Source organism: Vombatus ursinus, unplaced genomic scaffold (genome assembly GCF_900497805.2).
Source record: "Vombatus ursinus unplaced genomic scaffold, bare-nosed wombat genome assembly UNPS02014906.1, whole genome shotgun sequence".
NCBI lineage: Eukaryota > Metazoa > Chordata > Mammalia > Diprotodontia > Vombatidae > Vombatus > Vombatus ursinus.
The window spans coordinates 550,792-574,460 of NW_020954684.1; the positions used below are offsets into that span (position 1 = coordinate 550,792).

Sequence of the window (23,669 nt, forward strand, 5' to 3'; positions counted from 1 at the left end):
TTCCACTTAAGTAATAAAAATTTATTAAGAATTCCTGGGATAGCTGCTATCTCCTCCTGGCCTTGGAGGGAAACCAGCTAGAGAGGAAATCACTAAGAAATCACACAGTCCTTATACCCCAGGCCCCCAGCAAAATATGGGGAGGGGGATTAGGGAAAGGAACATCTGTCAGTCTTCATTTATCCAACGAGTTGGGGAAGGGTGGTGGAGGAAAGTCACATGATGGTGGGGTGAGGGAGGTGGACCCATCTGCCGGCTCATCCAAGACTAACTCAGGGAAGAAGAGATCAGCTTTCTCTTCAGGTCAGGAGGAGGTCTCTATTTCTTGCCCTTGATGAGGCTGTCACTATAGAGAAGGCAGAATGGTCAGAGACACAAAGGCAACCCAGTAAGACACCTCAGGACATACCCAAACAGGATGCTGGGGTCTTAGTACACAAGCTTTAGCTGTAGGGCAATTCTTACTACATCCCGACCTCCACAAAAAATCTTTACCCACAAGACCCATTCACAGCCACAACTTACCTTCCCCTGTAGGCAGCATGTAGAGAGGAGACAAACATACAAAGAGAAAGACATAATTTAACATATTTTAGGCTCAGACTATGCTCCACCCCACACCTAGCAGCTTTCCCCTAACAAAGTGAAGGGCAGCCGATAAGACATAAGGCTTGACCCTGAAACTAAAACTCACGAGTTCTAGGACCCAACCTCTTAACCTTTCACCTCTCCCAAAGTCAGTGATCCAAAATCTTGCCTGGGGAAAGATGATCTAGTATCGCTGTCCCCACGGGGCCCCCCCTTACTTTTAAGCACATCATGACTGCAACCCCAATTTTCCCACTAAACGAGACACCAAGGATGTGGTTCTGCCCAAGGCCACAGAGCTCGGTAAGGACTAGAAGTGAGAATATGCCGATACTCTGCTTTCCAGGGTTCCTGGATGGAAGTGCTGAGGTGTGAGTGCATGCGTCTCTCACCGAGTGAAGCTTTCATCCTGCAAGTTCAGCACAAGGTTGTCAGCAGTGAGATAGATGCGGTTCTGAGATGTGGCAATCTGGAGATAAGGGAAAGGTATGAGCCACTTGCCAAGGTCACAGCTTTCTCTGCCCTCCCCTGCTCTCCACACTTACTGTTTTGGAGATGTTCTGGGCAGCCCGGATCTTACGAAGTTTGATGTAGCCGGGGTTCTTGCTCAGAGCTTCCCCGAGGTAAACAGGCAGTTAAGGAGCCATAGAAACAGACAGGCCTGACATCACTGTCCTTACCCTGCCTCATGTTCCTCCCTCTCTGGGGCTGTCAGATCTAGGGGTTTGCGCTCAGACGCAGCCAGTGCCTCTGCTTTCGCCCTGACCCCACTTGTGGGCCCCTGCTCAGCAGAGCTGCCAGGGGCTAGAGGCAGCCACCAGGAGCCAAGGGCCTGAGCAATTCTGTTGATCTGGCTTTACAGCAGGGGTCCATGCCTCTGGCACCCCTACCAAGATTCCAGACCCCCGTTCGTTGTAATCCCTCTATCCGTCCCCCCTCCCTCCGTGGGAGCCAGGAGTCAGAAGGCACGGAGGTCGCATTCGCCTTGGAGTCATCACCCAGCCAGCCAGGGAGGAGGACGTGACGGTCACTGGTCCTCTAGGAACTAATTTCTAACACATGCAACACATGCAGGGATATCATCTTGGCAGCCTCAGCTTCACCCTCAGCTTGTACAATCTTCTGCCGCTGCTCCTGTTTTGCCTTTTCCACCAGAAACTGAGCCCTCTGGGCTTCCTGCTGAGCTGGGGGGGGGGTGGGTGGGGAGGACACAGACAAGAGGCAAGAAGTTGGCCCTTCTCCCCAACACTGGGCAGCCTCCCCCAACTCACCCATCTCTTACCCACGCAACTCACCGACTTGCTTGGCCTCCACTGCGGCTGTGTACTCTCTGCTGAAGCTCAGCTCTGTGATGGCCACATCATCCAGAATGAGGCTAAAGTCCTTGGCCCGTTCTGTCAGCTCCCGACGGATCAACAAGGACACCTGGGGTGGGGAGGCCCGGGGAAGGGTGGAGAAGGGATAACAAAGAGAAGAGGTTATTGCAGTAACAATCTAAAACCTAGATTTCCAGAGAGGGACTGAAAACCCACCCACTTGCCTAAAAGATTCAGAAGTTTCCAAGCTGCCTCTTATAAAAATCAAGAACCTGGCTACAACTCTTCCCTAACATGAACACTGATGACCTTAGGCGAGCAGAAGCAGAAGGGGTCAGACCTGGGCTCGCTGTGTGATAAGCTGGGAGGCGTTAAACTTGGCCACAACACTCTTGAGCACCTCATTCACAATAGAGGGCAACACGCGCTCCTCGTAGTCCAAGCCTAGGCGCTGGTACATGCTGGGCAGCTCCAGGGCATTGGGTCGGGAGAGCACTCGAAGGGAGATGTTCACCATCTGAAGGTCTTGGCAGGGAACAAGAGAAAGCGTTAGTCCGGACTCGAGGATTCCCCTCTCCTCATTCAAACACGTTGCCCTGAGTATTCTCTTAGTGCCCCACAATGCTGGGGACCCGAAGCACAAATTCTCTCAGTATCTAGGTTCATACTTGGTACCAGGTACTTCATAACCATTTGCTGAATCAAACTTAATAGCTACTTGATCAAGAGAGGAGACAGAATCCTTCCTTCCCCTAAATATACAGAGGAGACCTGAGAGTTGCATTAAAGAACGTGCAGACAAGCTCAGCTCCAGCGGCCAATTACCTAAGTACCTAGGGAGTGAAACTCTTAGTGCAATGAATTCTAAGCCAAGTTTGGAAGGAAGGCAAGTATAAAGGGTGGCGGAAGGGAGAAAGTACACGCTTACTCATTCCACAGACAGACAGCACCTGAGGCAAGGTCTTTTATATATCACCAATACTTGTGCAGGAAATAAGATGTGTACACAAATGCCAGTAATCCATAACTTGTAGTACTGTTGCTGTGTAGCACAGTGAAGGATCTCAGCAGGCAAAAACAGGGGAGGTCACTCCAAGCCTAAGACCACTTCACACAGGACTGATGCTGGCTGTATAAAACTAAATCAATGGAAGGAATGGCTTAAGCAGTTCAAGTCAGTAAGCAGTAAGCACCTACTATGCATAGAAAACTGACAGAGTTTCAAACCTAAGGATAGGAGGAAAGAGAAAAAGGCCGAATGGAAGAGCAGACAGATTTGAACTCAAGCACTGGTCCCAAATCTCACTTTAGAAACTTACTGTCTGCATGACTTCGGTTAAGTTTCTCAGTTCCCTTGTACATGAAAGTGCTTTGCAAACTTTAAAGTACTGTGCAATGTGAGTGATGATTCGATGAAGCAGCTGGCCTTTGAATGACTAGAACTTCAATAGAAAAGGGAGAGGGGGAATCATTGCTGACTCAGAGTCTCGTCTAGGTAAACCTATGGAAGTGGGAAATGCCAGGTTCTGTTCAGAATATGTGGGTCTGAAAAAGGGCTAGACAGATTTAGTAGTGCCAGATTGTGGCAGGCTGTAAACGGAATTTATTATTATTCAGCAATAAAAACTCATGTTTATATTGTGCTTTAAGGTTTGCAAAGCACTTTAAATGTCTGGCCCTCAAAACAACCTTGTGAAGCAGGGGCTAGTATTACCTTCATTTGATGGATTAGGAAACTGAGGTTCAGAGAGGTAACTAACTGGCCCAGTGTCACTCTGCTAGTTAAGTGTCTGAGAAAGTATTCCCACCTAAATCTGTCTAGGTCTAGCATTGGTTCCACAATGCCTTGCTACTTTCTCAGGAAGCATCTGTGATCTTTGAGGGAAAGAATGGTCTGACTAGATCTGTATCAAAGGAAGGCTATTCTAGTAGTAGCCCAGAGTTTCCCTCTTTGAGAAGAAAAGTGCAGGCAGAAGGCTTGTTTGAAAGCTATCAGTTCAGGCAGGCCTAGACTAGAAGACCTCTAGATACTATGAAATGAGAATAGAAGAGAAGCAAGGGATCTCCTGGAATTTAATTTAACAATTAACTTGATTTGAAGAGGAGTCCTGTAGGTGGTTTGAGCTTTGTCCACTATGCTACAGTGCAGTACTGGTCTGGGAGTCAGAAGACCCCAGTTCAAATGTCATAACCTGGGCCTCACTCAGTTTCTTTGAAATGAGAGGTTGTACTAGGTGATTTCTAAGGTCCTTTACAGTTTTACTAGTCCAGGACTCACAATTGAATGGCAGAGTGGGTATACCCACTCACCTTAGGGTTGGGAGCATAAAGTTTATTCTGTGGACAACTAGGAGCCAACAAAAGTTTCTGAAAAGAGAAGTAACATAATCAGTGTCCTCTAAAGTAGGAGAGGACATTGGAAACAGGGAAGACTAGTTAATCAGTCTACCTCCAAATTTGTTATGAAAATAACAATCCAGGTGAGAGGTATCGAAGTCCTGAAAGATCCTGAAGCATGAGTTAGTGATTGGCAACAAGTGTGGCTAAGAGCAGAGATGAGGAGCAGATGACAGCTGGGGGTTGAGCAACTGATGGAAGAGCCTTAAAGTAGGTGCTACATTGTTTACGTGTGATGCAAGAGGTCTCCCACCTTCATATCCAAAGTGTAGAAACCTGTGCTGTAGTCTCTCTTGTACAAGTCATACACTTTAACCTCTTCTGGTCCCACCTCCTTCCCCTCCCTGCCTCCGGGTGCTTAGACCCACCTTTGGAGCCTGTGGGAGAAGATATCTTGCGGGGCCGGGCACGAATGTCATAGATGATGGGGTACTGGAACCAGGGGATCCTGGGGGTGAGGAGTGACGGGAAGAAGCTAGGTCATGGGTGGCTCATGGAGGGTCCTGTCATCCCTCACCCATTTTAGCCACCTGAATCCCACTCATCTTTTCCCCTCAAGCTACAGAAAGGAGGTTAAGGAGATGAACACCTCTTCTCTCCATTATACCTACAGAACCCTTTCACAGAAGTTGTCAAATCCCTCAGGTCTTCTGAATAAGCACTTAAATAGCAAGGTCCAATGGGGAAATCCTGGGGGGCCCCTTGGCAATACCCATTAAGTTAATGCAGATGCTACAGTAACTGATGTCTTATGTGATCCTTTTCAGGGGATGGGGTAGAGAAGAAAGGAGAGAAAAAACGTGGAATGCAGGTGGTTTTGCCCAGGGCTAAGAACAAAATCCAGGCATCCTACATTGTGTACTCTTGTTTCCACAATTTACCTGAAATGTAGTCCTTCTGCGAGGATAGTGTCCTGTTGCACACCCCCAATTCGGTTAAAGAAAATGGCTCTTTGCCCACCTTCCACTATAAGGGGAAGGAAAGGGTTGAAAGACATCAATAAAGAAAAACCCAGGGTCATCGGTAGAGATGGAAAGATGACTTGGGGGGGCAAGGGGTGTGTGTGTACACAGGAGGGATGGTGACAGGGGAATCCTGGCCCGGAGAAGGGGGTGAGGGGGGCTGGGGAGCGGCGAATCTGTAGGTGTTTGGGGGGTGGGGAGAATACAAAATAGAAGTGGGCCATCAGGGAGGGGGGCCCTTAGGGATGAAGAAGCGGAGAGTGGGTTGGGGGAGCGGGGGGTGGTGGGCGCGCTGGGGCCTCAAGGACAGGTCAAAGTTCTCCGACGACGGGGTCAGGGGCGCCGAGGGGGGCGGGGCGGGGCAAGCGTCCACGTGGGGGGCCCCTTCCCGCCTCTCTCACCAGTGAACACGGACTCTCGCACTCCGTAGGCCACGGCCCCGGCCCCGAGCAGCAGCTTCAGCGCTGTGCCCATGCCTCGGGGCCCGGCGGGCAGCCGCCCCGCGAAGTCCTTCAGGTTCTGGGCCATGTCTGCTCCCTGGCGCCGAGGCGGGGAACTAGGCCGGGGATGCCGACCGATCCTCCCCTTGCCCTTCCGCAGTTCCCGGCCCTGGCCCTGGCCAATGCTGCCTCTCCCGGGATCCGCACCTCTCACACGAGGCTCCGCTACCTGCTCGGCTCCTCCCAGGAGAAAGGGCACCGGAAGAGCGCTCCCTCCTAAACTCTCCCCCTATTTCCGGAGAAGACACGAATTTCGGGTGCCGCCTTCACGTGATCGGAAGTTGCCTCCCCTCTTTCCCGTGGCCCAGTCTTCCGGGGAGGGCGCCTCAGCCCTGGCACCGTTCTCTCGGTTCACGTGCCCTCTTCAAAGATGGCAACCGGAAGTCACGACGTCCGGGCGGAAGTCGTTGCGTCCCCGCGCCCGTTTCCGGAGAGGCATCCTGGGTAAGGTTTGCGCCTTTTCCCACCCAGTGCCCGGTTGCAAGATGGCGGCGCCCAGTGATGGTTTCCCGACACGAGAACGGCGCATTCGGGAGCCAGAGCGAGACTGGGATGCGGCGGAGCCCAAACGACCCCGTTTGGGAGCGGGGAACAAAAGCGGGGGCCGGCGGCTTGTGGTGGTGCTGGAAGGGGCCAGCCTGGAGACCGTCAAGGTATAAGCGGCCCCGGGGCGGGGGCAGAGCCCGGGAGCCCAGCCTTGGAGTGGGGGGAGGCAACGAAAACACCCGTGGAGTGGGGGGTGGAGGCTCTTTTCCTTCTCCCGCTGGGGGCTTTACTTGCTTGCCTGGCCCGCTCCCCTCGACTTAGGGGGAGTCGTGGAGGTTCTCCCCCCCTCCCCATCCCCCCGCCAACGCGTGGGTTTGGGGCCTGGGACTGGGTAACGCTGTCATGGAACTTGTGCGTGGATCTTCTTTGGGATCTAAGCCATTAGGGTAGCTCCTGCCCCCCAGACCCCATAAAGTTACATAGCCTTGGATTTGGGAAGAACTCGGTTCAAATCCTGCCGCGGAAACGTGACTCTGGGACATGTAGCAGGAACTCTTGGTGCCCCAGGCAAGTCTGTGAGATTGAGAGGTGGGCAGGTTTGTGTTGGCAGAGGAAGTTTCCCCCGTCAATGAAATCAGAGCCTCCCCGCCACGCCCCCCAACCAAAACAAAACGTTACAATGGTGGAGAGGGATGAAAGCCTTCCGCCGCTTCCTCAAAAAAAGATTATTTATATTCCTAAAACTGGCAACTCCTCCCCATACTATTTATTCACGTCTTTTACTCAAATCTAACATCTGTGCTGATGGAGGTGACTGGTGGTGGGGAGGGTCCTCCCTCCCTCTTTATCTGTAAACTGGGCATATTTACCTTTTGGATGCCTTAACTGCCTTCTGACTGTAAACATTTGCTAGTCTTCTTCATCTTTAAGTTACTTTGAATACCTGTGTATTCCCTTCCCACTAACTATTGCCTTCTCTTCTTCATTATTTGAATAAATGATTTTAGTGAAAAGAACTAGTTCCGTTGCGTAGCATATAATGGAAAAATTGGATTTGGAGGAACAGGGCTCAATTTCTGGCCCCACCTTTTACTATCTGTGTGACTTTGGGCAAGTCATTCAATTTCTTTCAAGGGTCATTCTCCATCAGTATTATTACAGAGGTCCTTTCCAACTCAAATTTATCATTTTGGGCAAATTAAGCTTCATTTTCTTTTATCTTTAAAATAGAACTTTTGTGAGGATTAAATAATTCATATGAAGGTTTTGAATACTGTAAAAAGGCTATACTATACAAGTACAGACTATACTTAATCCCAATCCCCTTAGCTGTTTCTTATTTCCTCACCATTTGTACCACTTTTCAAAGACTCTTAAAAAATGAGATATCCACTCCAATGTCTCATCCTGGCAGAATTCTCTACATAACTTATGGTGAATTTCACTTTCACCCAAGTTACCAAATGATGTCTTTTCTCCGTTTTCATTGAGCAACACTCTTCTGAGTCTACCTGTTTGGGTTCTGGGGACAGGACCACCCTCTCACTGCTTCTCAGTCTCCTTGGCTATTTTATTACCCACATCACACCTTCCTAGCTGTGGGTGTTTCCTAAGGCATGGTTCTGGGTTCCCCTTTTCTTGTCTCTAACTTTATGACCTCAACCACCTTCCATGAGTTTAATTATCCTTCTTTATTTGCATGACTGATCACAACTATGGTCTTCAGAAACTAAATCATTCACCTGAACATATTCAGAGGCTCTTCTCTGATAGAACGTTGCAATTTGTTAGAATGGCCTGTAAGCCCATTGTCCTGTCTAAGCCACAATGAATCAGAATAAAACAGCAAAGGACTTTAACTGAACTCATTAGCTTTCTTTCCAAACCTACTTTTCTTCAAAATGTCTCTATTTCTGTGGAAGGCATCAGCTTCTTTTCAGTCTTGCAGATTCACAATCTTGGGTGCTATCCTCAGCTCCTCAGGACCTCACCTCACATATCTTGTGCCAAATCCCTGCCCTTTTTACCTTGACATTTCTCCCATCTGATCCGTTCTCACTACTCTCGTAGCTGTGACCTTAGTAGGTATTCATTACCTCTTTCTACAGGTTCCTTTTCCGTCCTGTACGTGATTATTTAAATCCACGTAAAGGACTTTACACTTATCCCTTTTAAATTTTATGGCTCTAGTATGTCATCCAACATATTGTAACTCCTAGGATTTTTCTGTCTGCAGATCTGATTAATGGCTACCACCCAAGCCTTAATCCAAGTTGTTGATAGGGTTGAATAGATCCATCTTCTCTATGTCCGACCTACCCACAAATCTTGATTTTTTGGTTCCAACATACCTTTGTTCTTTTCTTATGTTTCATTGTGGCATGGAAAGAACAGCAGGCTTTCTAAGGCTACTCTAGCAAATTACAAGTTATTTCAAATAAGAGCCTCAGAATATATCCAGGTATTTGTATTGCCTAAAGACCAGGATAGCTGCACCAGGTGAATCAACCATAGTATCTCTAAAAGACCATAGCTGTGATCAGCATTGGTGGATGGGACACCTATAATGATGAAAATACTGATTCTTTTAAGTATTGAAATATCACTCATTGCAAACCTGTCTATGCAAAGACATAAGCCTCCTTTTTTGCTTTGTCTTTTGAAAAAAAAAAAAATTCAGTGAGTTTCCTGTTTTCTTTATATAGCTCCTCTTTAAAATGTATTATTTAGAACTCTCATGTTCCAGAGTTATTTTTTTGGGGGGGGGCGAGGCAATTGGGATTAAGTGACTTGCCCAGGGTCACACAGCCAGTGAGTATCGTGTTGGAGGCTGGATTTGAACTCAGGTCCTCCTGACTCCTGGCTGATGCTCTATCCACTGGGCCATCTAGTTGCCCTTTCCAGAGGTATTTCTAACAAGGGGATTGATTTTGGGACATCCTGCACTCTTAGATTGCATTAGTTTGTGGGGCAAGGAGGGAGAAGGAAAAGCTATTGACTAAGTTTTAAATCACCTAAACTCTTAGTACTATTAGTTTTTAAAAATCAACTCTCTCCCTCTTACTTTGCTGGTGTAGTTAATACTACAAATCTGATAGCCAAGTGTGCCTTGTCTTTAGATTGTTGGTGTTTTAATCATAGACTCAAGTTGAAAGCAGACCCAGATCCTCTTCAACTTAATTCCTTTCACTGAATCCCTGACAAGTGATTATCTGACATTTCTGTTGACACTACCTTCTTGAGAGTGCTGCTAATGGATCCTCTAACAACATTAAAAAAAAAAATCTTTCTCAAAGGTACCTTTTTCCTACACTGGGTCTTGGTCTCAGGAAATTTTCTCTCTTACAGTTTCATCCAGCATCTGTACACAAATGATTTCTTTAAGTTTAGCTCATAATTTTTGCACAGCATTCCCAAATAATACAAAACACTCAAATGAATATGCCAAATTTGCTATAGGTCCCTTCCATTCTAACACTGTGATTTTGAGAGATTTCCTCATCTATAAAATGAGGGCACGAACTAGACAATTCTAGAAGGGTAAAGGAGCTTTTCTGAGGCAGAGATGCACTCTCGGTCTTCTGAATCTCAGGTCAGTTCCCTTTTTACTCCACAGTCCAAAAGTCTATTATCTCTTCCTTATCCCACTATCACTGTCATTCTCCTGGTAATTCAGGTTTGTAACCTCTGATCCTCTGCTTCTAATACTTGTTACTTTGTTTTATTGAATCCTTTTTCTGTTGCCGACTCATCCCTTCTCTTTAGTTTTCCCAACTACCTTGATGTCTACCCCTATCATAGGACCTGGGAGTGTCCAGTCCCCTTATTTTACAGATGAGGAAACTGAGGCCTAGAATGACAAGCCCAAGGTCATATAATATAGAGTGGCAGAACTGGGATATTTTCCTTTGTATCACACTGCCTTCCAAGATTATAGAAACTTCTACCTAGTTTCTTGTTTGTTTTCAGTTAAGTCTGTCACAACATTTAGCATGCCCCTCTCTAACTAGCCTTTATGTTTATATTAGCATTTTATAACAAGGCCCTTCATCCTCAGTTGCTTTCATTCCCACTTTTTCTATTCCGTCTCCCATTACTCCTATTACCCTTATTTCCCATTCCAGTAACCTTTACCTACTCAGCAGACTTGTTCATCTTCACTCCTTTCTGTTGTAATTACTCATATACATATTATATTACTCATGTCTGTTATAAAACTATATCCTTAGGCAATTGTGCTTTCCACTTTGGGGATTTTTGCTCCAGTAGCGTTTCACTTCACGTGTGCAGTTACTTAAAATAATTCGTCAGATTTCTCGAAACCCTATTTGTCTACAGTTTTAGCCATGGTGAATTTTTCAATTGTAGATGTTTGAACTAGGGAAAAAAACTTGGAATGCATGAACTTAGTTACTCTGTAGATTTCTAGATAGCCTACCCCAAATGTACATGGGGCTAAATTTAAATGATTAGATTTAGAACTATCTTTATACACAACAGTAAGCGCTCCATCCTTTTTGAAAAATTATGAATTATTTGGGGAAAAAAATGCAAACTTTACTGCTTTCTCTTTTTTCTTCCCAGGTAGGGAAAACCTATGAGCTGCTCAACTGTGACAAACACAAATCTATACTCTTGAAAAATGGACGGGACCCTGGAGAAGTGAGACCTGACATAGCTCACCAGGTAGCTTCAGGGACAGGCCTATACACACTTCAAGACTTTTCATGGAGAGTGAAGCTGACTGCTTCTCTTTATCCTCATTATTCCCGATTCCTATTTTCCCCAGAGCTTGTTGATGCTGATGGACAGTCCCTTGAACCGTGCTGGCTTGCTCCAGGTTTATATCCATACTCAAAAAAATGTTCTGATTGAAGTGAACCCCCAGACTCGGATTCCTCGGACCTTTGACCGCTTCTGTGGTCTCATGGGTGAGAGTCAAGTCATTTGTCTTCTTTGAGACAATTCAAGGGGAACTTAGCAGGGGTTAAGAGAAGAGCTGGTGTGATAGTTTGGGATCTGGTATATAGTAATCACCGCACCTTTCCATGTGAGCAGAAACAAAGTGTTTTCCCTTCTAGGCTCTATTTATTCAATTACAGACTTGATTGCATGACAGATTGGAACACAGCCTTTCAGAGTCTGACTAGCACTTGTTGGAAAGTAAGGTCTGGTGCTCTTGCTTACAGAGTGGTGCACAGGGTGCTCAGGGGTTGGAACTAGTAGGACGAGGAAGCAAACCCCTATTCTGGCTTTGAACTCTCCTTTCTTCTAATAGTTCAGCTCCTGCACAAACTCAGCGTTCGAGCGGCTGATGGCCCCCAGAAGCTGTTGAAGGTAAGGACTTGATCATTAGTGGTTTAAGGGGAGAGAAGAAGGAAGACAAGTCTGGGGGCATCCATGGACTTGTTTCTTAGACTGAATTCATTGTCTCTTCTCCTTAGGTGATCAAGAATCCAGTGTCAGACCATTTTCCTGCAGGCTGTATGAAGATTGGCACCTCCTTTTCTGTCCCTGTTGTCAGTGATATTAAAGAGCTGGTTCCCAGTAGTGACCCTATCGTCTTTGTTGTTGGGGCCTTTGCCCACGGTTTGGTAAGAGGTGTTTCTTCTTGGGGTGCAGTTTGATATAAAACATGAAAGAAAGGATTGTTTCTATGCTTTTTTGCAATTATAGAATAGACCAAGCTTGGATGCTGCTTTTTAACCCGATATTTTGAGTAATGTTAGAATTGTTTGTCCTTTCCTTGGTCATTAACTCTCTCCTGAAATATTAACTGACTCCAGTTACTCCCTTCCTGGCAGGATATAGTTCTCTTTTCTGTATAACATTGTTTTGTTTTGTTTTTTTTTCCATTCCCTAGATCAACGTGGATTACACAGAGAAGATGGTATCTATCAGCAACTATCCCCTTTCTGCTGCCCTTACCTGTGCCAAACTTACCACAGCCTTTGAGGAAGCATGGGGTATCATTTAACAATGGAAGACCTTGCTCCTTTACATTTCAAGACATCACATCTTGAAAGCCACGAACTGACTGCTGGACAGTCCTGTTTACAGGATCCTACTATACCAAGGGACATTTAGACTGTTCTTTTTCATATATAAATTTTCCATATAAATTTTTTTTTTAACAAACAGGATTGTTCGAGGAGAATTCTTACACTTATTTGGCAATCCCAATCTTTGTCCCCTATTTAAACTGCAAAGAGAGGATGAGTCCATGGGATACTTAGTCCTAGCACCCCAAGGACAATATGGTAAATGGGAGATGGAAAAGACATAGCAGAATGTTCTGAGGAAAGCTCTTGACTGGGGGAAAAAAGAAAGGCAGCCAGGAGCACTAGATGAAAAACTGAACAAACAGAAGTGGTTTTATCTGGTACAATTCCAAGGTAGAAAAATGAAGCAGGTAGAACCAGTGTCCCTTCCCTTCCATTGGGAGGTGGTTGTGGTATCGGCACATGTATAATCATAGTAAATCAGCAAAAAAGAAAACAGATTCCCAGCTGGAAGGGGAGAGATAAGGCAATGTATGTGGGGGAGCCCAAGAGGGAGATGGGTCCCTCCACATTCCCCCAGGGTTTCTTTCCCCTTAGCTGGCAAAGGAGATCTGTTGGAGCTGCCATGCCTTCCTAGTCCCTGCTTCTATCTTCTGCATCTTCTCAGGGCAGAGGAGTCCTATGAAAAGGGAGGCAATAGCTCCTGTACCAGTCCATGGTAGGCTACCTGCAAGAGAAGAGAAAAGAGGGCTGACTAGAACCATCCAACAATCCCTGCTTCCCAAGCTCTCATCTAGTAATCCCTGCCAAACGTGTAGCCCCAGGTTCACTTACCAGGGAAGCAGGTTACTCTGCTTTCTTTAATTTTTCTTTCCGTGGCACCAGTATTTTGTGAACATAAGGCAATATGAATAGAAGGCTCAGGAAGAAGACATGGCCAAGAAAATAGACAGACTTGTAGACCTGTGGGGAGATGCAGATCATTGAGGCTGAGGGTATGATATAATCCTTGAGGTTGCATGTCCTGGTTTTTAGTTATTCTCTCAATCCCAACAGACAGCCCCCTTTAATCCACCTTACAACTTACTTTGAACCATTTGTCCCATGTAAAAAGGCAAAAGGCCGTCATAGAATAACCCATGAAGAGCCAGTGAATGGTCTGCTGCACTAGGTAGAAGACAGGCTGTAGGGCAGTGATGGACGCCAGCTTGCTCAAGACTGGGCTCTCTGTTATTAGGCGGGCAACCTGGAAGGGACAGACAGGGATTCGTAATCAGCACCTGGCCCCCACCTCTACTCGCTCTTCCAGAACAGTGTGTTCCCCACCTGTCTCTCCACAATAACGATGAGGAACTCCATCTGGAAGCAGATCAGGTAGCCTGAGTGCAGCCCGTGCCACAGGGCCAAGAAAAGCAGGGACAGGCCCTGGGACACCACTTTGTTCCCAAGGAACTTGAGCCTCTTGAAGATGTAGCTGGAGATAGAAAGGGAAATGGATGAGTCTTAGGCAAACTAGGACTTTTCTCCCTACACACTCTGCTCTGTCCTCCCTTATTTCCCAAGAACTGGGGCTGGCTGCTAGCTCCTTTGATTGATGCTGGTAAGGGAGGTGGTAGAGGCAGAAGGAATGGGGGTTGGGGGGGGGGGGAATGACTTTCCAAGGCCACATCACTAGTGTGTTCCAGTGTTCCAGAGCTGAGGATGAAGCCAGCTCTGACCTCCAGACTGGTACCCACTGCAGGAAGTCATACTGCCTCTGGCCTCACCCTCCAGGGTCATACAAATGGAGATACAGCTCAGTTTTCAGGCAACGCCTAGTAAGGTTCTGAGTCTGCCCAAAAGGAGATAAATGGTGACATACGATATACCCCTGCTTCCACATCCCGGTAACGAGAAAAGGCGCTTCTGTGCTGATATTTCCAGTTGCTTACCGGGCCACCCAGGCATTGGTGTTGATGTTGAAGGAGGCAATGGTGCCAGTGAATCGGGGTGTGGTCTCAAATAGCCATATTTTCATATTGGCACAAGCATTCCACAGTGGCTGTCCCTTCTCGTCCAATCCACTGAAGCCCAGCCCAGTCAGAATGCACACTCCTTCCTAAAGGAAGGAAAAATTGGGTCGGCATACAACTACAGGTACAGAAAGCTTCTAACTTACTCCCAGTTAGGGGCCTCTCTTCTACTCACCGTGACCAGCCAACAGGTGACATATTTGTAGAGCACAAACTTGCCCCAAACTAGCATGTATAGGCAGCGGAACCAGAAGGGGCGGCTCTTTGAGGAGAGAGACAACAGTGAGTTAAGGAATCTGGCCAACCCCCCAGGTAAACCCCTAATGCTTGTGCTCTTGACTGACCTGCCTATGTTCCCCTCAAACTTGGCGATTTTTTTTTCTAGTTTCTCAGTTGACAGTTCAATATAGTTTTATTCCCTTGTTAATACAAAGGTGGAGAGGAGACCAGAACTTTCATCTTCCACTTCCTCCTTAGGAACCCTGGGGATTGTTAGCATTGGCCTCTAAACTGTCTCACTCAGTCAAGTCTGTCACACTTGTCAAGTAATTATTAGTTCCCTGTGTGCTTCTGAGCACTTACCAGAAGGAGGGAAAAAAGAACATGCTCAGGTTTTCTGGCTGGTCAGATGGACTGGAACTAGTCATCTCCTGTGCCATCTGACCTCCACAGAAGCCCCACATTAAACACTATCAAAGCACAGAAAGAGGACTTCCCTGGAAGTAAGTAACTAAGCTTTGAACCATGACCTGGATGTGAACAGAAAGTTCTAAGGACAGCTTGGCCCTGATATAAACTACTAATCATTCCAGAACGAGGTAAGGTGCACCAAGAAGGCCATATGGAATCCATGGGAAGCACTCTGTACCTGTTGGGTCATCAGTGTTGGTTGAGAAACAAAGTAAGGCCTGGAGAGCTAATCAGACACCAGAGACACTTAGTTTCTCTGTCACATGACAATGAGACCAAGTGTTAACAGGTGGTGTTACTTAGGGTAACTACTCACTTCATAGTCCTGGGACAGGAGATATTCTTCTGTGATATAGGGACTGAGCAGGGTATAGCCCACCAGGTAGAAGAGGCCCAAACTCAGACGCTTGAGAGCAGGTAGAATACTGAAGGGGAGAAATGAAGTCAGATTATGTATCTTCACCCTTCTAATTTAAAATGTGGAGAGGTTATCTAGAGCCTTAACCACCCAACTGGAAGGGATAAGATGCTTTCCAAAGTACTCAGTTGTGAGAAACAGGTTTTCCATACAAGATTTGGATGGACATAAGAGGTATTCAACCTATAGGCACTAGAGGAAGCAGAGCTTTTGAGGTGTTCAAGCAAAGTGCTTGGCTCATTACAGGTACTTATTCCATAGGTACATCTTCCCAATTGATTTCTCTTCCTTCAGGGATACTACTGATATCTAAAAGACTCAACAGGAGAGGATATAGCTTTAAGAACCCACCAGAGACACTCAAATATTAGCTGATTAACCTTAGCAATCCTCATACAAGTGAAAAGCTGCACATGTTGGCTTAATTGTCCAAGCTGTCAGCAATGGGACATTTCTAATTATACTCAATCTGCTAGTTCAAGGAATGTTTGTTTAATGAAAAACTGTATGGGGCATGAGGTGTGGACCTTTCTGAGAAGGACAAACTTCAAGTTTGTACAAGGTGTATGAAAAACATTTGCATTTGATTCAATGGATCACCACAAGCTACACAAGCCAAGTGAACACCTTGGGGCACATCTTTATTGATGGCCTATTTTAACTCTCTAGGGGTTGGGTGATACAGGGCCATGTTTTCCACCGCTCTCCATTAAGAGGGTCCCCATAACAGAAGTGGCTGCAATCCTAGAAGAGTAAGATAGATTTCTTGGCCAAGATCTCTAGGGATAGGATTACCTGTTAGATTTCTTCCCTGGCACATCAGTCATCTGTCCGTGCACCAGCTTCATGTAGTTGTTCATGGAGAACTGGGGTCCCACCAAAAAGCCCCCATAAAAGTAGGAGAAACCAGCAATTTCCATCAGGGAAGGGACTCTCAAAATGGCATACTTTTGCTGCTCAACAGACAAGGAATTCTGTGCCAAAGGAAAGAACAGGTGTTTTAAGAATAGTCTTGTGACTCTCCCCACAAAACAGTTTGACTGATCTCCATTCTGAGTCCCATTTCTAGAGAAACTCCAAAGCATCCATTTCAACATGGAGAGATCCTAGTGCAAATCACTTTGTATGTGTGTAAGCATGTTTGGAGAGAGCTTAGCAATAGCTAGCTCTTTTTTTCTCTCCCAGGTGCCCTGTTGTCAGTGATCTCTGGACTTTTGTCAAGAGCTTGAACCCTGGCAAATAAGATCTGCTGATGCCTGCTATCTGGAGCAGGGCTATAACCCTGTGGAGGATATCCTGATCCTGGGATTTGGGGTACATGTCTTGGTGACATTAGCCCTTTCCCCTCCCGATGGTTGTTTCCTCAATCTCCCTATGGAATGTATGTTTACTTACCCAATCTTTCCCTCCATCATAGTAGTCAACAGCCAGACCTGGGCGGAGAAAGAAGGTGGGGTAAAGCGGAGGGGGAGGGGAAAGCACTGAGTGTGTAGCTCAGGGACTGAATGTGGGTGGGAACTGCACAATCCTAAGGGGGGGAGAAAATAAGAGAATCCTGTTGGTTGATAGGGGAGGAGCCTAATGCAGGTGTAGGAAACGGACAAAAAGAACCGAAGCTATTATCACTTACCAATCAATTTCAAGGTCAGGACGCAGTGTGGCATTGTCCATTTGATGTCATAAGTGTCGGTGGCTGTATAAAAGTAACCAGCAAGAAGGTAGGCCTGCCAGAGAGAACAGTAATTCATTATCACTACCACCTTGAATTTATCTGTTGTTTAATAAACAGGAAAACTGAAGCCTAGTAAGCCAATGACTGGATTTTAATCAAAGCTCAGATCTTTAGCTTCTGTCCATTTTCCCTTACTCTCAGAGCGAGAGCAAGAATGTGTTTCTTTCCTAGGGTTTATCTAACTGATCAAGTTACAGAATTCTATGTGCAGTTCCAAGGGGACTCCAAGAAACATAATTTCCCTGCCTTCAGGGAAATGCAGTATTATCTTCCCTCTTTACATCTGAATATCACAGAGGTGAAATGACTTGTTCAAAGTAACACAGCTAACATAGGCACAAAGAGGAATCCAGACCTTTCCTTCCTAGTGCAAATGTACCGCCACACCCTCCTTCCCATGAGACCATTAAATGAGAGCTATGGAATGAAAAGGGAAAGTTACTTACCATCTGAAAGAAGAAGGTGGTCAAGACAGCAGTAACAGTGCGGCCCATCAGCCGAAGAACGAGGAACTGTAGCACCACACATATCAGAGAGTGGTAGAGCTGGTTTCCTAAATGGAGGTAAGAAAATATGAATTCTGGAATGATTCTGCAGGTTCATACCTATCCTGAAAATCTGAATCTGAGAAGCTATTAGGGAACAAAATCATTCTGATACTGGATTCAGTTTCAGAACATTATTTTTGATTTCCCTTTGGCCATGAGAGCTAAATTTAGGTTAGCTAGAACATTATTTCTGTAAAAGACCGGCAGCTCAGTGAGGTCACTCATTAGTTACTGAGAACGGAACCTGCTGAGGATCTAGCCTGTAGTGTAGATGAACGCTTTGAGGAAGGTCCCATGGTCAAGCTGGGGTTGCTTCTTTCTGATGTCACTTATACCATTCCAAGGTTGTTTCTTTTGACTCTTTACTTGCCAACTGGTTTGGGACCAATAAAGGTTTGGGACCAGAGGACCTGATTTTAGTCTGCTCACACAGATGGAATGACCTTTGGCCTCAGTTTTGAGGTAAAAACTGAAAGTTGGCTGTATTAAGGGAAGAACCCTGACAGGGATTCAGAGTTGAGTCTCACAGTCACAGGTTTCTTTAGGGCCAAAGGGGGATCAAACTTCCAGATGGGATAAGCTGAGGGAAACCACTCAGCACTCTTTTCTGGGAAACATTGGAGGGAAAAAAAATGGGATGGTTAGCTATTTTGAGGCAAAAAGAGGAATCAGTATTCCCCTCTACACAAACCTGCTTCTCAAGAGAATATTTCCTTATCCACCAGAGCCTCCTTAAAGTGACTGTGTTTATATCCCTCTTTCATTTCCTAAATTCTTAATATAAGTGAGTATTTTACAAATGAGGACACTGTTGTTATCTCAGGTCACTTACCAAAGTTAAAATAGGCAATTGAGAGGCCCGTAACAATGTGGAAGAGATGGATGAGGTAGCAATCCTTGTAGAAAAGGAACTGTCGATAAAACAAGGCTAAGGGGTATCCTGGAGAGAAGAAGAGATGAAAAGATTACCACCCCAGCTATCCAGCTAGGTAAGATTCTCTGGCATGATACAACTAGCACAGGAAAAAAACTCTGATATTATGTATATATTGATGATGAGGTCCAGGGACAGCTATGTGGCACAGTGGATACAGCACTGGCCCTAGAGTCAGGAGGACGGACCTGAGTTCAAATTTGGCCTCAAGACAGACACTAGCTGTGTAATCGTGGGGAAGTCACTTAACCCCATTGCCTAGCCAAAAGAGTGAGACACAGAGAGAGAGAGAGAGAGAAAGGAAAATAAAAGAAACAAATCCCCAGAAACAAATTCTTTTCTATAAAAAATTTTAGCAGAAAAGAGTTAATTTCAGAGTGTTACCAACTTGGGCCTTGAGAAAGGTTTTGTGTGTATCCACTTGAGTATATTAAGGTTGTTTCTTTAACTAAATTTTTTTCCGTAAATGGTATAATTCCCAAATACATACCACAAACTTTATCCTACATTATTATACCTTACTTCAACAGAGTTTCACGTATCATGGTGGTATGAGTCATACTAGTTAAATGTGTGGGGGGGAAAACCCATATCTTGGCACTGATACATATAATAGAAACAAAACATTTTTTGTTGTTGTTTTAAGGAACAAACCATATCTCCTCAGCTCCATGCAATCCTGAACTTCATCGTGATCTCCAGAAAGTCATCATCCTACAAGATCACATCAATCCTGAAAGTCACATTTGTTAATAATCTCTGCCCCTGAGACCCCCCCGCCACTAGAGTGGACATTGAAATTGCAATTGCTTCTCCCAGATTCTTCATTTAGGGAGGGGCTCCCAGGGCATTCATCTAATCATTTGCTACCTAGCTTCATTATACACCCCATGCTCCTTGAGGGCAGGGGACTTGTCTTTTGCCTTTCTTTATATCCCCAACACTTGGCACAGTGCCTAAAACATAGTCAGTGCTTAATGTTTACTATTAAATGAATAACACATAGAGCTGTTATCTACAATGTGTATAAAAATATGAAGGCCAAGGCATATGTAGTCAATATGCGGCTCAACTGTAATACTCATTTTGTGCCATGGAGCAACTGTCCTCTGGAGACAGTAGGTTGAGGCTGAGTTTGTTTCAAGAGTGAATATTTAAGGAATTATTAAAGATCCTGGTCCTAAGCTCTAGGACACTTAGATAATCCACTGAAGCTATCCATTATCTCACTAAGGCCTAGGCAGCCAAGATGATATGGCAGTCATTGTCATTTGCATATATGGCAAATCAGAAGAGACTAGATAAATGTAAATTAGTGATGGAGTAGGAAAGAGAAATCAAGATAATTGACTGCCAGCTCTATAATATAGACACTTTCAGACCACCCATGCCAAGCAGAGCCTAAGGCCATTTTGGTGAACAGACAATTAGGTAAACTTGGACAAATTCAGGTAGTAGCCGCAATACATACCAGCTTAGGCACACTGACTGTATGCTTATATCACAGGTACAGCACAGGGTGTGATAATGCAGGATAAATTTATATATGTAAATATGTGTATATAAATAAAAATTTAAAAATAACATTTATGGTACACTTTTGGGAGTTTTGACTCATTCCACCATTTGGGGAAAAACTTAGTAAAGATGCAACCTTAAGATGCCCAAGAAGGGGCAGCTAGGTGGTGCAGTGGATAGAGCACCGGCCCTGAAGTCAGGAGGACCTGAGTTCAAATCCGGCCTCAGACCAAACACTTGACACGTCCTAGCTGTGTGACCTTGGGCAAGTCACTTAACCCCAATTGCCTCACCAAAAAAAAAAAAAAAAAAAAAAAAAAAAAAAAAAAAAAAAAAAGATGCCCAAGTGGATCTACAATGAAGTTAGATCTGGGTCAAATCACAGGCATACTCAATAGGTAAGCAAAGGGAAGATTATAGGAACTGAGGTTTATATCAGGATACCACATCATTAAAGGTGGCTCAGGACTCTATGAAAGAGCTTTCAGCAGCTCTTTCATAGGCTCCTTAAGGATTTCTAGTTTCCTATGAAGTCTGATGACTCATTGTGGCACAAGGATGCCCTAGCTTCTCAAAGGTTATGTAAACAGATTGCATGCTTTGGCACTTCCTACCCAGGCTGGAAAGGTTTCAAATATGGTTTCAGCAACAGGCTGTGTCTACTTTCTAAGGACCCACCTGACTGTGTATGGAGTAGCTTATTATCAGTAGGTTGGTGTATCATTAGGTGATGAATTCCCCTTGAGTATGACAACCCATGAAACAAAAATAAGAGAGGGCTGTGGTCCTGGGCAGTCCCCTTGGAGAAAGGGGGTTTGAGAGTGCTAAGAACTGCCTAGTTTTTAGACTATCTACAAATGTTAACTAAGATATTTTAAGAGTGAGATTCTACTCCAGTGACCACGTAGTAGATGTACTTCTGAACCGATTTGCATCAATATTGACACTCACTACAAAGCAACTAGAAAGATGTTGCAGTTAAATGGAATGATCTTCCTCAGAGTCAGTCGGGTTTATTATGTGTACAAAGGCCACAAGAAACCCCATTTCACTGGATACTTGGATACTTGGTCATCTTGTATTGCAGTTATTCATGACAAGCATTTGTAAAGAGACCACTAGGAAAAATAACTGAAGCTTCTCTGCAGTTGCAGAGGATGAGGAGATAGAGAAATTCTATGAAGAACTAAGATCTTCCAAGTTAAATGAACATATACTTAAATGTTTAAGTTTTGTTGGTGATTCTTTTTACAGCACAGTCACTTCCCAATATAAACCACCTTCCCAACATTGAATCCTCTTGTTACAAAGAGTAAGAGTTAAGCAAAACTACTCAGCAATCTGTTTTTATTATTTGGTTCAGCCTTTGACTTAATCTTTATTTAGGGTGTTGTTTTAGGTCCTCATCTTTTGTTCATATTTCCTCTACTGATTACAATTTTTAATATGCTGTGGTCTGTTTATGATTCTGTCTTTCTGGATTTGTTTGATTACTTTTATCTTTAATACATGATCAGTTTTTCATAAGTCCCACGGAAGCCTTAAAATAGGTATTTTCTCTAAGAATCACATTCAGCAGTCTTAATATCTTTCAAATGAATAAATGAATGAAGGCGCACTAGTAATCACTCATCATGTCCCAAGCTCACTGTGGTAAGTGCTGAGGACGCAAATACAAAAAAGGAGTCCTACACTTAAGTTTGTATTCTAATAGGGTAGACAACATACATAGGGCAATGGCTGCCAGGGTGGGGTATTTTGGCTAGGGAATGTGGTTAGGAAACAATGGTGAGTAGATCTATGTGGGAACTGATTGACATTCCATTCCAGTAAAGATAGTAGTATTGAATTTATTACAGTCCAGATCTGGAAAGTGAGGTGAAGCTAAGGGTACAGCAGGCAGGGAAGATGGCAAGAAAATGGCCAGGGTAGAAAATAAAGCATGGCTAGGGCCAGCTAGATATAGCTGGCCATGCGACACACTCACCCATTAGGATATTAAGGGACTGTTGAATTTGTCAAGTTGACAGGAAACTTCTCAGTCACCTACAATTTGTGTCTTGATATCTGCCTTTTGTTTCAGTCAACTTTTTCTTTGCCCCTATATCAATAACCAGTTGTTTCCTGTCTGTCAAGATATAATCAGGGTTTTTTGTATTTGACAGTGTAGACAACATGACCCACCCCTAATTCTTCACTTCCCTACTCAAAGGAGGGAAGTCAATATACTTTAATTCTCAGGGACTTCATTACAAATATGGGCATGTGGAAGAGGCTTATGGATAAGACAGAAATCTTACATCTGGATAGCAAATACTTTTTTTGTTCAGAAGAGGGTGGGAAGGTGCTTAGCACAGAATCACAATGAACACTGAGTAACATCACAAAAAACAAAACACCTTTAATATCCTAATGGAAAACAGATCGATAATTCCCAAACAAGTTCAATTGAGATTTGATGTGGACAACTGATTGGCACAGACAAAAGAAGCTCTGAACTGCTAAGCTCAAGAGATCTGCCAACCTTGGTCTCCCCTACGTTAAAAATTAGAAAACTCTTCATTGTTCATGGATGGGCTGCACTTAAATTCATCTGGAGGCAAAAGGTGAAGAATCTCATGCGAAACAAAGAAAAATGTAGCAATGAAAGAGATGTAGCATCACCAGATCTCAAGTTATACCATAAGGCAGTAATCAAAACTATTAAAAACAAAACAAAACAGAAAAGCTGGTGATTGAGAGACTAGGTTAGTCAAGCAGAAGAAACCCAACATAGTGGTCTAGTGTTGCATAGGCCCAAGGATACCAACTCCTGGGCTAAGGATTTCCTAATGACAAAAACTTACCAGAAGAACAAGAAAGTAGTTGGGCAGAAATTATATTTACACCAACATTTTATATCACAAACCAACAATAAGCCCCAAATAGATAACATATGGCCTAAATATGAAAGATCATGTAAAAAATTTTTTAAAAAATATAGTGCCACAATCTCTTTGCTGGTATTTCTTTTTTCTTTTGCCTCAATGTTCATTAGTGATTTGGGTTTATAATGTGCTTTCTCCATTTTTATCCTTTCCTAAATTGGAAACTAGTAGCATAGAAATTCTTTCGTTAAATGTATTACTGCATTTACTGACAAATCAGTCTAGAGGTTGTTTTCACTAATATGCCCAAAAGCATACATTATTTTTAACAGAGAAATAACAGAAACTTTATAAAAAGGCATGAAACAAGGTTGCCCATGCCAGCTGTTGCAATAAAGAAATGGAAGTTAAATATGTGCTGGATCATAGGCTCATAACTCGAGAGTTGGAAGGGACCTGAGAGATTTATCTGGTTCAACTTCTTCATTTTATAGTTGAGGAAACTGAGGCTTAGATAGGCTAAGTGACTTTCCCAAGGTCACACAAATAGTAACCAGAGGCAGAATTTAAACTTATATCTTCAGACTCCCAAGCCAATGATCTTTTGGAAAGAGAAGATAAACTTATCTTTCTAGATTATATGATGGTTTACATAGAAATCCTAAGTCAACAAAAAAAGTTGAGACAATTGCTTCAGCA

At 44.4% G+C, this 23,669-nt stretch overlaps 3 protein-coding genes and 1 non-coding gene across 4 annotated transcripts in view; 1 reads left to right on the forward strand and 3 right to left on the reverse strand.

Annotated features, from left to right (window-relative positions):
- On the reverse strand, window positions 1-5,992 carry PHB2 (prohibitin 2). The gene is made up of 10 exons (XM_027843339.1): window positions 5,665-5,992; window positions 5,183-5,267; window positions 4,670-4,749; window positions 2,245-2,429; window positions 1,884-2,013; window positions 1,669-1,772; window positions 1,134-1,211; window positions 981-1,057; window positions 526-531; window positions 1-346 (listed from the first exon to the last, which is right to left on the reverse strand). Exons 1-10 carry the CDS (start codon window positions 5,789-5,791, stop codon window positions 319-321), a joined length of 900 nt encoding a protein of 299 aa, XP_027699140.1. The 5' UTR covers window positions 5,792-5,992; the 3' UTR covers window positions 1-318.
- Window positions 1,298-1,590, reverse strand: LOC114028997. Its single transcript, XR_003567434.1, has one exon. It is a non-coding gene; the product is annotated as a small nucleolar RNA U89 (small nucleolar RNA).
- Window positions 5,993-6,217: 225 nt separating the features above from the next.
- Window positions 6,218-12,383, forward strand: EMG1 (EMG1, N1-specific pseudouridine methyltransferase). Its single transcript, XM_027843310.1, has 6 exons — window positions 6,218-6,416; window positions 10,834-10,935; window positions 11,039-11,180; window positions 11,528-11,586; window positions 11,694-11,843; window positions 12,113-12,383. Exons 1-6 carry the CDS (start codon window positions 6,249-6,251, stop codon window positions 12,224-12,226), a joined length of 735 nt encoding a protein of 244 aa, XP_027699111.1. The 5' UTR covers window positions 6,218-6,248; the 3' UTR covers window positions 12,227-12,383.
- A 214-nt stretch (window positions 12,384-12,597) lies between these two features.
- The window catches only part of LPCAT3 (lysophosphatidylcholine acyltransferase 3), a 29,859-nt gene continuing 18,787 nt past the window's right edge, over window positions 12,598-23,669 (reverse strand). Inside the window, exons 2-13 of the mRNA XM_027843309.1 lie at window positions 18,484-18,591; window positions 17,550-17,656; window positions 17,002-17,095; window positions 16,767-16,804; window positions 16,167-16,345; window positions 15,270-15,378; window positions 14,439-14,525; window positions 14,183-14,349; window positions 13,578-13,725; window positions 13,339-13,497; window positions 13,086-13,214; window positions 12,598-12,978 (exon numbers count right to left, since the gene is read on the reverse strand). Of these exons, the coding sequence (XP_027699110.1) occupies window positions 13,098-13,214; window positions 13,339-13,497; window positions 13,578-13,725; window positions 14,183-14,349; window positions 14,439-14,525; window positions 15,270-15,378; window positions 16,167-16,345; window positions 16,767-16,804; window positions 17,002-17,095; window positions 17,550-17,656; window positions 18,484-18,591 (1,313 nt within the window). The 3' untranslated portion in view covers window positions 12,598-12,978; window positions 13,086-13,097. The remainder of the gene's footprint in view (window positions 12,979-13,085; window positions 13,215-13,338; window positions 13,498-13,577; window positions 13,726-14,182; window positions 14,350-14,438; window positions 14,526-15,269; window positions 15,379-16,166; window positions 16,346-16,766; window positions 16,805-17,001; window positions 17,096-17,549; window positions 17,657-18,483; window positions 18,592-23,669) is intronic.